Source organism: Brassica rapa, chromosome A01 (assembly GCF_000309985.2).
Source record: "Brassica rapa cultivar Chiifu-401-42 chromosome A01, CAAS_Brap_v3.01, whole genome shotgun sequence".
NCBI classification, from domain to species: Eukaryota; Viridiplantae; Streptophyta; class Magnoliopsida; order Brassicales; family Brassicaceae; genus Brassica; species Brassica rapa.
Window position 1 is genome coordinate 4,410,357 of NC_024795.2, and position 18,418 is coordinate 4,428,774.

At 32.6% G+C, this 18,418-nt stretch overlaps 1 protein-coding gene and 1 non-coding gene across 2 annotated transcripts; both read right to left on the reverse strand.

The window, feature by feature from the left end:
- Positions 1 to 3,286: 3,286 nt before the first annotated feature.
- Positions 3,287 to 6,624, reverse strand: LOC103854352 (casein kinase 1-like protein 6). Its single transcript, XM_009131296.3, has 14 exons — positions 6,242 to 6,624; positions 6,078 to 6,118; positions 5,629 to 5,698; positions 5,391 to 5,539; positions 5,213 to 5,308; positions 5,058 to 5,128; positions 4,929 to 4,990; positions 4,794 to 4,857; positions 4,627 to 4,711; positions 4,438 to 4,564; positions 4,269 to 4,354; positions 4,137 to 4,200; positions 3,916 to 4,055; positions 3,287 to 3,826 (listed from the first exon to the last, which is right to left on the reverse strand). The coding sequence occupies exons 1-14, from the start codon at positions 6,327 to 6,329 to the stop codon at positions 3,524 to 3,526; spliced, it is 1,446 nt and encodes a 481-aa protein (XP_009129544.1). The 5' UTR covers positions 6,330 to 6,624; the 3' UTR covers positions 3,287 to 3,523.
- A 4,692-nt stretch (positions 6,625 to 11,316) lies between these two features.
- LOC117129236 lies at positions 11,317 to 11,473 on the reverse strand. Its single transcript, XR_004452880.1, has one exon. It is a non-coding gene; the product is annotated as a 5.8S ribosomal RNA (ribosomal RNA).
- Positions 11,474 to 18,418: the final 6,945 nt, after the last annotated feature.

An 18,418-nucleotide genomic window follows, 5' to 3' on the forward strand; every position in this document is an offset into this window, starting at 1 on the left:
TAAGTAGTGGAGTTTCGGCGGTATTGAGAAACTTCTGATAAACAGTCTCATATGGAAACGTTTTCTCATCAAACAGGACATGTCTACTGACGTAGACTCTAGCAGTAGGTGGATGCAAACATCTATAACCTTTGTATTTTTCACTGTATCCAAGAAAAACACAGTGTAGACTCTTTGGATCAAACTTGTTCTTCCCGTAAAGACGAAGAAAGGGGTAACAACTGCTCCCAAACACGCGGAGGCTCGTGTAGACAGGCTGTGTGCCGACAAGCACTTCATAAGGACTGATATTACGAGGGAGAGTCGACGTAGGAAGCAAGTTCAAAAGATATACAGCAGTGAGAAACGCATCAACCCAAAGTTGCTGAGGTACTTTGCTCTGGAACATGAGAGACAAACCGAGTTCAGTCACATGTCGATGCTTCCTCTCAGCAACGCCATTTTGCTGAGGGGTATGAGGACATGACATGTGATGCTTGATGCCACAAGAAGATAGATACTGAGTGAACTGATTACTTGTAAATTCTCCACCTCCATCACTTTGAAAAATTTTAATATCTGATTCTAACTGATGTTCCACTGATTTCTTAAAGCTCAAGAACACGGAAAAGAAATCTGATTTCATTCTCAAAGGGTACAACCAAGTGTATCTTGAAAAATGATCGACAAACACAGCATAAAACCTGAACCCTTGAGTCGACGCAACGGGAGAAGGACCCCATAGGTCACAATGTACTCGTTCTAATGGTTTGGTTGCTACAAACGCTGAAGTAGAAAAAGGTAAACGACTAGATTTTCCAAGCTGACACGCCTCACAGAACGAAGAGCTGGATTTATTCAAGACGATGGCTTTATTCTGAGATAGACGCTGGAGAACTTTATGATGAGGATGACCGAGCCTCAAGTGCCAAACATCATCAGGTGCGGCTTGCTGTCTGTGAGAAAAGAAAGCCATGAACTGCAGGTTCTCCAAGACGTATAGATTCTTCTGCCTAGTACCTCTGGTGAGAGGTTGCCTTGTCTGTTTGTCCTTCACAACAACACTATCAGCATCAAACTCAATAGTACAGGGATAATCAGAAGTGAGTTTCGAGACAGATAACAGAGATTTCGTTATAGACGGACAAACAAGAACATCATTGAGCTTTATGTTACCTTGAAGACTAGGCAACACTGCAGTACCAACATGTGAGATAGGGAGATAATCACCATTACCAACAAGGACAGTGTCATCACCTCTGTAGGTCTGAGCCGACTGCAAGTGAGCGCTATCATTAGTGATGTGAGCTGTAGCACCAGAGTCAGCACACCACTCGTGACCAGGCACCGCGGAAAGCTCTTGACCTCTGTAAGCAGCTAAAGCGTTGTGATACTCTTCTGCTTGAAACGAGTGGTCAAAACGCTTGTAACACTTGTAGGCTGGATGACCAAACTTGTTGCAGATCTGACATGTTGGTCTGTTCTCTGAAGAAGAAGAACCACGGCCCGAACCTTGACTGATTTGTTGATGAAAGCCTCTGCCTTGAGTCGAGTAACCACCACGACCACGAGAGGATCCTCTACTCGAGCCGCGACCCCTGTTTGAGTAGCTCCCTCTGTTACCGTAAAAGGCTTGATTCGTAGCGACGTCAGAAGAAGTCTCGTAAGCAGCAAGCTTGTCGTGGAAACCGATAAGTTTGAAGACAACATCGTCGAAGTTCGGACCAGGGAACACATCCATGGAGCTCTCTATCACAGTCGTGATAGACTCATATTCACGACCCAGTCCACGAAGAACACCATAGATCTTCTCGTGCTCAGACAGAGGAGCTCCGATTGAGTCGAGTTGGTCGCAAATCAACTTCATTTCGGAGATGTATTCCGATAGAGATTTACCGCCCTTCTGAGTAGACTGAAGACGACTCTGAAGCTCGAGCTTGCGAGTAGGAGAGACACGGTTGTACTTCTGACCAAGATACACCCACAACTCCTGCGACGAGCGAAGACCATAGACACATTTGATGACGTCTTCAGAGAGAGATCCAACGAGCCACGCCATGATACGTTGATCGGTGCGAATCCATTTAGCGTAGGCAGGGTTCGGAGTCTCGACATCTTCTTCACCGGTACGGACAGTAAGGGTCAGAGAGGGCCGGGGTTCAGAGCCATTGACGTAGCCGAGAAGAGATTGGCTGTTTAAGAACTGTTCGAACTGAAACTTCCAAGAGAGGTAATTTTTGTCATTTAGCTTGAGAGTAACGCAGTGGGCGATGGTTAAAGGAGAAGTAAACGGATCACCATCCATGGTTCTGATACCATGTAAGCTAAGAGAAGCTTAGGGTAGAGATGAAGAAGATAACGTTTTATTCAAGGTTTCTTGCTTGATTACAATGGTTACATAACATCTGAATATATAGTAAAGCTGAGAGACCAACTAGGGCACAGCTCAGCATGTGACAGCACATAGTTTTAAGGAATCAAATCTGTTACACAGCTGTGTGACGTGAGCTGGAGCAGCCGTACGGAGACCGTAGTTTGGCGTCATCTGCTTTGGTCCTCTGTTACCGTTGCATAGCAGAGCTGTTGGTTGAACGGGCCTAGACACCAATGTGTGGGCTTTAGCTTCTGCCAAGGCCTCTGAAGTGTTCGGACTTAGAGCTTTTACGTCCATTGGATTTTCGATTTGCATGCATCTCTTGTTCCTTTTCTCCTTCTATTGCTTTTATTATCGAAATCAGAACCACTTTTTATTCATAGAGATTGATTAAAAGAAAAACTAATCCCACTTTTGATCCCAAAAAAAAAAACTAATCCCACTTTGTAACTACGTAGATGAAAATATTAATAACTTAATTATGCTAGAAGGTTTTTTTTTCTTTTTAATGATAGAAGATTAAAAAAACTCACCAAATCCTTGAGATATATATCGGACCCTTTCAAAAGAATTTTCATCTTGGTACTTGACATTGCTAGTTGCTTAGTTGCTTTCTTTGGTTTTATAAAACGAAAGGACGATGAAAAGAGCAATGTGCATATAACATATACATACCTAACTTTTCTAGTTATATATAAACCACTTAAAAACTACAAAATTCACCTCAAAAAGCGTATAACTTTGAAATATGAAAAAGAAAATCGTGTATATGCCTCGAGAACAAGACTGATTTTATTAAAATAATGTCTATTTGTTTTGGTTTTTACAAGCCTATTCTTAGGATATGTACATTTTTATCGTTCAAACGTTAAATTAATATGTTTTGTATATTTGCTAATTCATACTGCCGTAGCAAGCAAGAGAACACACAAAAAAATAACAGGCGGTTATGTAGAAATAAGCTCAAGAACTTGTCGTGATTACAATAAAAGATTGTAAAAATTGAATAAAAAAAAAAATCCAGAGAAATTCGTAATAATTAATAATACATGAAAAATTGGGAGTCTCGTGTAGACAGAGGAACAAACAACAACACATTGCGTAAAGAAGAATCAAATTTACAGACAAAGATCCCATTGTAAAACCTTCATGTTTTGTTTTTATTGTTTCTCATTTGCGGATCGAAAGAAGCTCAAAGCTTCTGAGAGCCTCGTCACGTGCCGACCTAGAAGAGGACACTCGGTTGCGGTTAAAGACAGAGGCCGCCTTAGAGTCGTATCCGCTCACAGCAGCTGCCACCTGGTTTCTCTGAAACACGGATGGTCTGCCACCTCCACCGCTCGAAGCCACACGGCTCGAGCCGCGGCTATCCCCTTGTTCACCAGACGAGCTTGGCCTACTTCCAGAGGCCACCGCTCTCCTCGAAGCACTGCCGTATCTTGAAGTGCTTCTACCTTTCTCAGATACCATATTCTGATCCCCAAAAAAACAAAAAAAAAACATGAGTTTCAGACAATAGTTATGTATTGAGAAAAGGATGGTTATGTGTATATATGTTTTACCACAGCAGGTTTCATTGGTGGAGGAACATCGTCAAGAGTTCGATGTCTGGTTTGGTTTTGATGGGGACTTGCTCCCGTAGCGTTTCTTCTCGCGAATGCTTCAACTGCACCTGAGAATCTGTCGCGGATCTCCCTCCCAACTGTAAAGAATATAACAGATCAGATCCCACCATTTGGTTAGATATGTTTCAAACTCTGACAAAGAGTTAAGGGTTGGTTACCTGAGATCCTTTCAGGTTTTTCAGCAGATGGCCCAGCAGCAACACCTGGTTTACCAGTACGATGCTGAAGAAGAAAAAAAAGTGAGTAAAGACACTCCATAGAGAGATAACGTGAAGGACAAGATTACTAACCCTTCCGTGGGAGCTGGAGCGGGAGCTTGAACTACTCTGAGGGTGCTTCAACGCAGTCCAGTCGAATACATAGTCAAACTGATAACCTGATACAATGAATCAATTTGTTTGTCATATGAGAGAGGCTTCTATCGAAAGAAGTAAAAGTTTGGTGGATGAAAACGCAAACCTTCGCGGATAAACAAATCTCGGAACAGCCTCCTTAAATATGAGTAGTCTGGTTTGTCTTCGAACCGCAAAGACCTGCAGTACTGAAAGTATGATACGAATTCTTGTGGATAGGACTTGCACAAGACCTGTTACAAAGAATTAAATAGTTAACTCCAATCAATGGGGCAAATGATGTTTTTTACAATACCTCTATAGGAGTTGAGACTTTCTTCTCGCTGATTCTGTCGTACTTCTGCTTCTTTGTGCCAGCTTTTAGTCCCTGCCACGGGAGGCTGAACAAAGAAAAAGTTTAGACCAGAACAAGCGAGTGGAAAGACTTAATCAGACAAAAAAAAAAGGATCTGCATGGACGACCTTCCTCTGAGGAAATACATGAGCACGTAACCAAGAGACTCCAGATCATCCCTTCTACTTTGCTCTGCCATAAAAAAAAATGCAAATAAGCACAGCTTTGAAGCAGACCTCAAGTGGTTATAATGAGGTTCTTACCGACTCCAAGGTGAGTGTTGACGCTAGCATACCGAGCTGTCCCCGTAAGGTTCTTGTTTTCTCTGTAATCAAAATCAACATAAGTATCCTTCACAACTTAAAGTAAACATATATGCACAAGTAAATCACCTGTAGGGGATGTGTCTATGTGTTTGGAGATCCCTATACTTCTTTGCAAGGCCAAAATCAATGACATACACCTTAGATGAAAAGAAAGCAAAAAAGAAGAAACTCATGATTAGTAACCAAGAGAGAGAGAAAATAGAGTCTAACATAAGTGTTACCTGGTTTGCTTTGCGACCAAGTCCCATCAAGAAATTATCTGGTTTTATGTCTCTATGAAGAAACCCCCTTGAATGCATATACTCCACTCTGCTAATCTACAATAGTCAACAAACATTTTTAGTCAAAACCCACCGAAGAAAGTAAAAAAGCTAGCACATGAGAGAATAGAATACTCACCAGTTGATCAGCGAGCATCAAAACTGACTTCAAAGTGAGTTTCCTATTACAGTAGTTGAACAAGTCTTCCAAGCTTGGACCAAGCAGATCAATGACCATTGCGTTGTAGTCTCCCTGGACCCCAAACCACTTGAGGCTAGGGATGCCAGCTTCACCACCACATAAACACACACAAATTACATGAGCAGCTACAGATTTTGAGTTAGCAAACTCATGAACACAAGAGATGTACACTTACTTCCTCCTTGTAGAAGCATGTATATCTTCGACTCATAATGAAGCTGTGGATGCTTCGTTTTCGCAGGCTCCTTCAAAATTTTACAGAACGTTAGACATAACTGATTATAACAATTGACTCCCTCTTGCTATTTAACTATCGAATACCAAAACATAATGAAACTCAAAAAAAGACTGAATAACACATTAACTTAGTCTATTTCAGTTAACATATATGATTATATATCTTCTTAAGGAAAAAACAAAGAGTCAATTTTTTTAGTTTTCCCTTCAAACCAAGAATTACAATATAAAAAAACACATGATGAAGCTGAAGAACAAAGACAATTGCCAAAAAGTATGAAACTTAGAAACGAGATCTTAAAATCACATGTTTTTTTTTTCTTTTGCTTAAACTTTGTAAAAATCACATGTTAATTAAATAAAAGAAAGCAGATTTGAATAAGATACCAGTTTAACAGCGACTTCTTCTCCGGTTTGTACACTTACGCCTGAAAATAATTTTCAATAATCAAATTTAATTCAAAAGGTAATAATCCACAAAGATAAAAGCTTCAACGAAGCACAGAGAATATGATTTTGATAAAAAAGAAGTAATTTTTTTTTAAATTTACCTAAAAAAAGCTCTCCGAAAGAGCCACCGCCGATCTTCCGACCAAGCTTAAACTTGCCACCGATTACATCATCCATTTTCAAGTCCATTCAAACCACAACAACAACCCTTTATTACCTCTCTTTTTGTAAGAACCGGTCTACGACATCTGAGATCGAAACACAAAGTCAACCTTAACAATCACCTCTCTCTGTCTCTCTTGCCTGCGTCAGGAAAAGGAACCATCCGATGCCGTGGAATAAGAGTTGAATCGCCGGAAAGATTTTATTAATTAAAATTCAGACAGAAAGTCATCGAAAATCGACAAAACTACATCCCCAGATTGATTTTGTCACATTCCCATATCAAAAAGGTGACGACTTGAGTTCTGGATCATGGAATATTGACCCAGTAAACATGTTAAATCTGAAGTCAGAGATAGATGGGCCTAAGCCTTTTTAATGGGCTTTTTAATGGGCTTCTGTGAGCTTATCGCTTGCTTATCGCAGATTGTGTGTGATCTATATTTGTTTAACTTTGTGCTTGTATTTGGTGATCGTTATGAAACTTTGACTCCATACACAAGTACAACCAAACACGTTGATGTAGGCCTTTTTGGGATTGGTAACAGGCCTTGTTTGAGCTTTACAGGAAATTAACTTAGCCCAATATTTTTCCAATCAAGAATTTTGTACGATTACTACATCCACGACTTGTTATGTAGCTTTCAAGAATCAACACTTATACCAATCATGAATGCTAATCTTGTTGTATAGTTCATGTTTATGCCCCTCATCCTCCAATGTTGTCTTGTCGTTATCAGAAAAACGATGTTTGAAATCATTAGGCCTAATCCACTTGTCTCAGTCCCACTTTGCAACGTGGAATCTTTAGAAGTGTGTAGAGGAAGATATCCTCTCTGCTGCTGCACACATCAATATGTCTAAAGAAGATTATTATTGCTGGAAGATGAACTCATGAAGAAGCGTCAATGGCTGGTCTTGTTAGTCCACGTAGTCAATAAATCGAAACGTCCAGATTAGGATTTTTTTTTTCTGTGAATATCAATAAAGCTTGTAACTCACTCATCATTATTTTTATTTTCTGTGGACAAAACTTTTCGTAATGGTATCTTTATTACTTTCAGCTAACGAATATGCTTTAATTTTCAAGATCTTTGACTCATTTTCCTCCTTGATCGTCGTAAGATAACTTAGTTTAGTAGTAACACTTAAAGCATCTCCAAGGGAACTCTATTTTTTCCTCTATAATTTACACTAAAATAGAGTAACTCTATTATAGAGTTGAATTTGCTCCAATGGTTCACTCTATAATAGAGTTACTCTATAATAGAGTCAAATATAGAGTAATCATATTTTTTTACTCCAAATATAGAGTGAAAAAACAAGAATACTCTATATTTCACTATATTATAGAGTAACTCTACTATAGAGTGAACCATTGGAGCAAATCCAACTCTATAATAGAGTTACTCTATTTTAGAGTGAAATATAGAGAAAATTATAGAGTACCATTGGAGATGGTCTTAGTCGCCAGTTAATTAGTACTCCATCCGTTCCATATTAAATGCTGTTGTAGAAAAATTGTTTTATTACAAAATAAGTATCGTTTTTGACTTTCAATGTAAAATTTATTAATTTATTCAACAATTTATTTTTTTTATTATTTGAAATATGGTTAGGTGTATAGATAATTATGTTTTATATAGAAAATATATAAAATTAATTGTTTTTAATTTGTGTGCACAAACTCAAAATGACATTTAATATGAAATAAAAGAAGTATTGTTTTTTTGTGAGGGGATTTCGGATGGATCTTATGTCACAATCTTGTAATAAAGCTATTATTGTGTTTCCTTGTGTGCTTACCATTCGTGTGTCATTCTGTTGGTTGGCAGTTAAAGCAAATTATAGTAGGAGTATATGTTTTTTTAGTAGTTAAACTTATTTCTTACCACTCTTCTTGTTTGTAACAACAGTTTGGAGAGTTAGCTTAGATGTATACAATCAAGTTTTACTTATTTCAACTGGGATACGAATCGAAATACGCTTAGAAAAGATGTCGGTATTGGTTCCATTGATTGTGAAGGCTTTAGAAATACACAGAGAGAAAATGTCATTGTATATATTGATAGAAGCAACCCCGACGTCGAGCGATTGAGTATATATCTAAATCAAGAAAAACCATCAAGAAAAATGAAAAAAAAAATTAGAAAACACCAAAAGAATCTTTAGCGGTCCCATGACGTTGAAGTTCTAAAAGGGAAAATAAGATTTAAGAAGTGATGTCTTACTTTTTTTAACTTTATAGATTTCTTCCTCTCCTAGACCTCTTTCTTCGGTTGGTCTATAGCTTTCAAATTAGACGAAAAACACCAAATAATACAAACTATATGTAGAGTGGGTGTACTATAATCTTATAGCTAGGGCTAGCTCTATTACTCTTAGTTAGATGTTTATAGCATCTTCAACCCACTTTTATTTTTTCTTCTAAAATGAAAAAAATTATAATAAAGATGGATTTAATCCAATATATGCCAAAGCTAGATGTGGGTTGGAGATAGTCTTATGACTATATATTTTGATGCATAGATCCTAGATCATCCACGTGGTCTCATTCTTTGGTTAGATGATTTATATGTGCATGAATTTAATTTGTCTTTTATTTTTATAGTCGGTACTCTAGACAAACATGAGCTGATTATTTAATTGTGATAAAAGTTTATTAATTTCTTGGAATATGAAAACAAAACGTACGTAAGTTTCTTGTTAGTAATTATTGACGGTAAAAACTGATATTTATCCAAGACTGGCTTGGTCTACAAGCTTGATATAAAAGTTGATTGAACACAAACCCTACACATGATATTTACCAGAATACTCTTTTTTTTTTGTAAAAGTTTTACCAGAATACTCAATATCGTATGGTATATATATTTATATTGTACTATTATCTTTTAGGGTGTGAAAACTTGTCGAACTGACAAAGTATAAGTACATTTAATCCGAAAGTGAAATGTATCTACCACCAATTGATCGTACATATATATATATTCACCTTTTTGTCAACATATATATATATATATAGACATAGTTATATATAATAACCTTGTTGAACAAAAAAAGTTATATATAATTACCTCAAACAATGATTTCAACATTAGCCATCTCAAAAAAGAACATTAGTCATCTCACATCATATTATCAACTTCGATATGTTTTATTGTTCGTAGGATTGATTGATGCTACAACTAATACACAATGATTAGAAATTGTAAATATTTGTTTTTATGTGAATATCAATCAAAATAAGTTGGTAATGAACTAGTAGATTCTACTCAAATATTTCGTGATGTCTATCTAACTTTGTATATGTATCGGTTTAATCTAGTTTAATATACAACTATATGAGGCATGTATTTATTTAATTTCGTTATGTTATTTACATATATAATTGTAATTGACGACACATACTTCGAATCAATTAATCTGGGGTTTAAATCGATTAAACTTTTTTTTATAATGAGCTTAGCTGTAGTTAATGTTAGCAGCCCGCATATTTGTAAGGGGGGTGTATGATACATGGTGAAATCATTTGGTTAAAAATAAAAGCCCTTCTAAAAAGGGTCGTGACAAAATTAAAATCAGTTCATGTGATTATGATGGAAAACCTGAAAATCGAGTCTGACCATCGAGCCGAAAAAAATATCTGACCATAGTTTTTTATTGGTATCGTAAAGGAATGAATGAGTCCAATAGCATTGCGGCGGCGAATATTAAATAAAACTAAATCTTAATTAATCATAAGCTCAAAGTTCTCGATGACACGCTTCTTCAACCTCCCCCAATCAAACTGCCCCTCTTTTGTCAACACTGTTTTCCATATCTCTCGCAGCATATTACTACATTAGTATATTATACTCAATTCGTTTCACAATAATATATTTTTTAGTGTTTTTACACATATTTAAAAATACATTAAATTATTATAATAAATATATTATTTTCTGTAAGTTTTTAATAATTTTTAACTAATAATAATTTTTGTATTTTCTGTAATTTTTCAATAAAATCAATTATTTGTTTTGAAAATCACATTTTTTCACAGAAAATACAAAAAATCTACTTATGTGAAACAAATTTGTTTCTAAAACATCTAAATTAATAAGAATAGATTGATATTTGCTAAAAGTATCCATCAAATTTCTGTTGTTGTTATTAACATGACATTGACTGCTAGAATATTATCACTTAAGTAAATATTGTTTCTGTTTGGTGGAATAATACTGAATATGATCTAAACGTGCAATCTTTACTGTTTTTTTTTTCTGAACAGGATAAAACATCTTTTTAAAAAAACATTTCACTGGTAAAAAATCTGTATGTCTAGATTCTAAAGAGCATTTTCCAGCTCATTGAACATGTAGAAGTTAATGTTATAACTATTTCAACAATGTATTAAAAAAATAGTCAAGTAATACATATAAAAATACTTTTTTATTTTCTGACTTTTAATTTTAATGTGATAGGTTAAATCTTGCATATGCGTCTCTTATAAAAGATGATAACAAGGGAAAGGTGGATTTCCATTGAGGAGAAAGAAGATACCGTTTGGTGATTCTTAAGAAAATACGATGTGTCACTTTAATACGACAAGGAAATAAAGTATATTTTTCCAAAAGTAATGAAATAACTTATACAGGTTATATATACATGATTTATTTATGTACAATATTCACTATATCGGATTTTCCCCAGTTCTGGTGAAAGTATAATTCGTATATGTGTTTAGGTTCTTGCATTAAATTCTGTTTCAAATATTTTTGCTAAATTGATCACAGAGACGAGATTTATAAAACAAAACACACATAAAATTTTCATATTAACCTGTACATTAATTCTATTTAATATATATATATATATATATGCTGGATAAATATTTAATTGCCTACCGTGAAATAAGAATTTTTAAGAATATATGATAAAAACTCGTATAGTAACTTATTTTTGTTGGTATAGCTACCAAAAAAGAAGAAGAAAAATACGTCAATCATGAATACATTTTTCCGACGATTTGTGACACCCAAGCAGACGTGCCAGAAGATCAGAAGGCTTGGAGCGCAACTTGCGGTTAAAAATTTGATGGTTCACGGGATTCTGCAATTCACACCAAGTATCACATTTTGCTACGTTCTTCATCGATGCGAGAACCGAGATATCTGTTGCCGAGAGTCGTTAATTTTTGTCGTTGCTGTTTTCATTATTTAGTTTAAACATACTAACTTCCTATATGAACACATATACAACGTAAACTACTAATAGATAAATATAAAGGTGCAGGGTTCAATGCATTATGAGATTCATTGATATATATATGCCCATCACAATCGAGAATATAAGATGCTTATAACTTGTAGATAACAATTTCCCACGTATCTAAATTATATCATTCCGAATCATTTGGTGTCAATTATACAAATTTCATCTGTATTCTCTTCTTTGTCTTTCAAGTATTATTTCACTCGTCACACATGTGCATCCTGATATTAAGTGTGTCATTTTCTTTTCCTTGTTATGAATTATTATTGCTGAAAACGTAATTTAGATAAAATGGTACAGCGTACGTGTCATTGGCTTATTGGGATTTGAAGTGTTTATAATTTTATTCATACGACATCACTTTCAAAATATTCTTGATGTTCATTTAATTTTTGAAGTTTATAAAACAAAATAAAATTAGGTTTTAACGAACATTATTAATACAATATCATTATTAAAAAAAAATTATTAATATTTTTGATTAAAATAAAAACAGTTTAGGTATTAAAATGGGCACATTTTAAAATCTTGTGTATTATAATGGATAAAATAATTAGTTAAAGTATTAAAGTGGGTAACAAAAAAGTTTTGGTATTAAAAAACTTAACAAAATTTAGTTGAGATATTTTTTATGGAATTGTTCATATTAGTTACAATGGAATTTAGCGTTACTCAAAAGCCGGTTTGCATCCTCAAAAATATGTTTAACTATGTGTAAAGAGGTTTTCTATTGAAATGCATTAGAATAAAAAATAATCAAATATACATATAAGCATACAATATATAGTCAAATATAAGACAATTTTAACAAACACATTATCTCTTCTGTATAAAAAATTATAAAAACAAATTTTAACCTATGAAAAACATGTTAAAAAATTTATTACTCCATTTAAGTTTAAGGTTGTTAAAAATTAACTAAAATAAATGTAAGCACACCAAAAAAATCATATTTGATTATTATATAGTTATATTTATACAAACTTTAATTTCAATTCTATATATTAGAACTACAAATATAATTTTATATGAACAATTTTTATTTCGTAAAAATATATTATAAATCAATGTAATACAAAATAAATTACAAAGATTATTAAAAGTAAAAATTTATTTTAAAAAAATTATGATATAGCGTTATAATACAAATTAGTTTGTATAATACCTATAATTATATTTTTCAAATTTATGAAAAAATAATATTCATATATCGAAAATATGAATATATTAACATCTCAAACTAACGTTCTCGCTTTATTTCACAAATTTAAGACTGAAATTCAAACTTATAAACATGTAACAAAGCTAAAATGACATTTTCGTAAATTATTTTATATAATTTTTAAATATTAAATAAATTTTATAATAATAATGTACACAAATTTTGAAAAAATATATAAAATTTAAAATACTTAATGGATTCAATTATAATATTTCTGTAACAAATTTAAATTATAATATTTATTAAATAAAATTTTGTAAACAAAAATAGTTATAAGTTTTGAAAGAAAGAGTCAAAATCTCGTGGAAACTTTTTTTTTAAACTATCTAGTGGAAACTTAAAAATTAAAATCCGGTGGAACACATTTTTTATACAGTACTACATATAGTTTCCTAGTTTCATAAAGAGATAATCGAGCTCGGAAAATGGGGATTATAGTACTAAAACTGTTCTGCAATTTTACAAAATCTAACAAAATTTATAATATATATAGTTTTTTTGAGGAAAATTTATAATATATATAGTTTTACAAGTTTTGTTTTATTAATTTAAATCAATATTGTATATTGATTTATGCTTCCCGCACGTTCTTTTCTGAACAATTGATCAATGATTAGAGATTATGTTCCAATCAAGATATATGCTTTTGAGATACAATGAATGTTTCGATATTTATTTAAGACACTGTTTGATAACTAAGATGCAATGAACTACTACCATTTCAGATATAGTTACATAGATATTTCCTAAATATGTGCTTATTTAAGGTCCATGTTGATGTAAATGGAATAATTATAACCTAACATTTTACCTAAAAATAAATTAGAGCCTAAAATAAGAGTGTTGTATTAAAGTAATATTGAAAACAATAACTAATGGTCATAAGTCAAAGCAGAATCAAACGAGTATCGGATCCATTAGCTATTTATTTCACTTGCATACAAAGAAACATCGTTCTCCTGTCCCAGTAATTGCCCTTTACAATAGGAACTTTTAATATTCGTCGGTGAATTTATTATCCGTATATATTAACGTTTTTGGCCCTCATTAATTGGCTCATTGCTCCCCGGAATGCGCACGGCCTTAGAGTCTTTGGGTGTCCATTTGCTCAAGATCGAACGAATTCGAGTTTTATTCATTATCATTATGTATGGTCTAAAATCGCAGAAAAATGTTCACGTGTTTGATAATATATTAGTATCGCTCGGTGATTATGGATTCTACTGCATGTATATATCTTTTGTGTCGTATCTCATAAACGCGCAGATCTCATACCGCATATAAAAATGTCTATATGTTTGTTTCAGAATATGATTCATGACTGGATGTGAATCCGTAGCTTAACTTGCATCATGCCTACTAAATTATTTGTATACATATGATAGAACTAACAGAATATATTTAATATTTTGCAAATGGTTTAATGAAAACTAAACGCATAACAGTAAATATAATGATGAAATATATTCAACAGAATTTTTACAGGCTACAAATATACATAGAAACCGAGTACATAAATAGTCTAACAAGAGTCAATGTCAACAGATGGTATAAATAAATCATAATGATATTAGGATTTGGTCTGCAAGATAGAACGGTAAATTGCATGCCATGTGCATTTATTTAGAATATATATAAGTGTACTATTTGAACTTTAGTATTGTTTAAATCATAATGATATTAGGATTTGGTATACATATGTTTTTTTTTTTGAACATTAGTATTGTTTATGTATTCCTTGATACTTGCATGTACTTTCTTTCTTGTGCGAGCATTTAAATTTACCATCATGAATATCTTTGGTTTGCTTTTCTTACCCAGCGTTCGTGACATGAGTCACATAATCATGTCTTGTTCGTTCAATTTTAAAACAAAATTATATTAGTTGACACAATGATTTGCCTAGTAGTTAGATGTTACCCTTCGGATCTCTGAATCCAAATACTCAATTAAATAACTATAATACATACAAATCATAATGTAATCAATCAACTGCATTGAGGACCGAAACCTGATAAAACATTTGTTACAAATCCTCAATTTTTTGAAGAAAATTATATAAACATAAGCTCATAAATTTTTTTAAAATTTTTTTTATTGAAATCTTTACTAAATCTCGCATGCAACCTTTTAAATCCTATGATCGCCCGACTGCATCACAAAACTTATTTATTCAGTCATAGAAATATCAATAGTATATTAAATACTGTGATGCATAAAACTTGTGCCATCTAAATGATCATCTCGCGTTTTAAAAGTAGAAATATTGCAAGACGGTATTCAACAATATTTTTGTACGTTTGCGATTAATTAATAGAGGTAGCCCAATTTTTTACAATAGTTAATACTAAAAAGACAAAAAAATGGGTTTAACAATATTTAATATATATGACGAAGAAGGCTGCTAAGGAATACAAAAGACGAATAATTAGATCACGACAAAGAATGTTAAATCCGTCACTCTTTCTGCAATCAAACACATATAAACTTCCCTACTTGGCAATAGACTCTTCCCCTTGAGTTTACCCTTATTCCCATCACTTTGCTTCAATAATACATATCTCTCCCATACAGGGCGGAACTAGAAAAAAAGTTTGTACGGAGCATAATTAGAACTGTTCATAAAACTAAGTATAGATTTGTTAAAACAGGAGGGCATATTTAGAATTAGTCAATACTTTACATGAGATTTTCAAAATGAGTTGGGGGCAGATGCCCCCCTATTATTCCATGTGCCTCCGCCACTGCTCTCATATATCAATGTATGTTTATATGTATACACATCATTTGCGAGATTAGTTTCTCTATATATGAATACACATGTATATATAAGCACGTCTCTATATGTGTACACTTTTCTTCTAAATGATAAATATGCTATTATCCATGGAGCCTATATATATGAATGATTTGTTTTAATCTACATATAGATCGATAAACTCCTATTCTTAAATCATCAAATTAATCAGTGCCCTATTTAAAACTTAAAAATATGGGGTTATATGCTAATTAATATAAACAGAATAGTTTAAATGAAAATTTTATTACAGTAGTAATTTTATCCTGAGATTAATCGAATATAAAATCAATAAAATCAGAAATATGTTAAAACTAAGTTGACGTGTTTATCCTAAATAATTCATGATAAATGAGTTACTATGAAAGATTTCAAAATAGATGTGCCAATCAAAAGCAAAGTAAGATAGTCATTTCAACAAATTTGTGATGACAGTCAAGAGATCTTGCAAATATTTAAAATATTAAACCGACCTGTGCCATCTAAAAGCAAATATGAAAATGTGAGTCTATTAGCTTCAAATCTATGTATGATCATCAGCAACTCGTAATACTTCTTTTCACTACTTGTAATTATGATTTCTGTTGTGTTAGCTATCTTGGCTTATATATTTATCTCATAGGTTCTTTTTGATCAATTATATGTTCCTATACATACTTCTAAGTTGTGGTCGTATGAATTTGGCTACACAACTCAGTCTTCAAGATGTTACACGTCAAAAAAAAATCTACAAGAAAATATGAGATGATTTTCGATGTTGAACGGAAGGTCTCAGAGAAAAACTTAATGTTTTGGTTTGCCCTAATGTTAGGTAAACTATTCCATCGTAGAAGGAAAAAATATTTTATAATGCTTCAAAATCTAGTTTTCTAATTCTGTTTAATAAAATGGAAAATTTTCGTAATCCAAGAATAATATATATTACTTTTACCAAAAACAACAATGCATATTTTGTTTTTGTAATTGAGGCTTTTCAAAAAAATGATTCAAAACAAATTACGGGAGAATATGTACTTTCGATGAGAACGTGCAGTGTCAAAGGGTACATAAGTGCAATGGTAATAATATATTCCGGATCAACAAAGCAAAAGGCCAATACCGATTAACACATCTTGATTTACAATCTACTTTTCAACGGTCTTTTCGTTGAAATTTATACTCCTAACCATTTCTTCTTGATTCATTGATTAACCGGATCAGAAATAAAATTGATCATCTGGATTTTGTGACTAACTTTAAAATTAAGTCCTAACAATAGTTCCAACCAGTCATCCCTTGTTTGCCAAATTTACTATGGTGAAACTTTGTTGACAAAGCTGAAAAATACTCCAAATATTTATAATCTTTAAGATTTTTTTCTCCAATTTCATTTCAGAATGATTCTTGATCACATATAAATTATTTTCTTTCCCACAAAATATTTTATACATATAGCTACTTTAGAGACAACAATATGTATAGGATCCACCATGAACATTATTGTTAAATATCCAGCTCACTAGTAGGTTTCTGGATCAGGAATAGCCACAAACCTTAAGGATAAGCCATTCTATTTAATCACATCCATATATTAGTATATGATTTTTATTTACAAAACTCATGGTTTTAATATCAGTTGAACTATAATAAGTCAACAACTTAAGTTATCTGTAAATTAAATTAAAATTGCGGTGTTATCTAGTAATGCGAGAAAGCAGTTCAACTAGGGTTTGAGTGTTTAGTTTTCGGTTCAATTCCAGTTTGGCTTTTTGAATTTCAATTTTTTTTATTCTAGAGATATAAACCATTCGGTTATTTATAAAAATTTTATTTAGTTATTTTGATTTTTGGTTTAGTTCAGATAACAATGTTAGAAACTGGCTGATATCCAATAAAATGCATAGTCTAATTCGGTTCCGATTTGACTTCAGTTTTTCAGATAATTGGATAAAATCATAATTTTGAAATTTTCGGATAAAATATCTGATAATTCTTATAAATTTAAATATTTTAGACAAAAAATTGTATAATTATATTTTTAGATAATTTAGATAATTTAAAATATTTTGAATAAGAAAATTCGGATTTTTCAGAGTAGTTTGGTTTATAATTAGCTTTTTAGAATATTTGATAATTTCAAAACTAAATATAATTAATATTTTAGGTATATAGACTATACTTTGAATAGTTGGGTACCTGTTCGGTTTTTAATTCTGTTTTGGTTTTTCAGTTTCAGAAATATATAAATCACTTAGATGTTTGTGAACATCGGTTCGGTTTTGAATTTAGTTTTTTCAGTTTGAATCCAATTCAGTTTTTGATTCTCAGTTTATGTAGAATTATTTTTTTAGTCTTTTATTTATTATTTGAAGTTTTACCTTTTGAAAACCCGGAGTTAAATTAGGTTAAATATATGAGGCAATACACTTAGGCTTCGAATGTTTACAACCGCTCCGTCCTGTACCGTAGTTAACAGTAACAAAAATCTCTACATATACCATATATCTATACGTTTTTATAACTGTTAAAACTGCACCGTAATTGAACCGTTTATCCAGCACCGTTTAAACCGCAGTTACCATTCAGAGCCTTGATTGATTGACCACCAGTTTTTTTTTTCGGTGCGTCTTTATTTGTGTCAGTGTGTGTTATACAGCTTCCAATAATTACGAGAAACATAGGAAACATAACGACAAAATTGAGTTTTGTCTACACCTCAATTATTGCGGATCTCTTAAATAAATCCAAGAGTTTCCGAAACATCAACAAATGAGTTCTATTCAAATTTCACTGTCTCGGGTTCATGTTCATCATTAATGGACCCCTTACTCCCATCGAACTTTTTTGTATCTTCGAAAATTA

Excerpts from the sequence above, each read along its gene's own strand:
- LOC103854352 (XM_009131296.3), bottom strand. The coding sequence starts at position 6,329 with ATGGACTTGAAAATGGATGATGTAATCGGTGGCAAGTTTAAGCTTGGT. Across the intron at positions 4,712-4,793 it reads ATGTATTTCCTCAGAGGAAG|CCTCCCGTGGCAGGGACTAA; the intron begins GTCGTCCATGCA and ends TTCTTTGTTCAG. Across the intron at positions 3,827-3,915 it reads CACCAATGAAACCTGCTGTG|AATATGGTATCTGAGAAAGG; the intron begins GTAAAACATATA and ends TTTGGGGATCAG.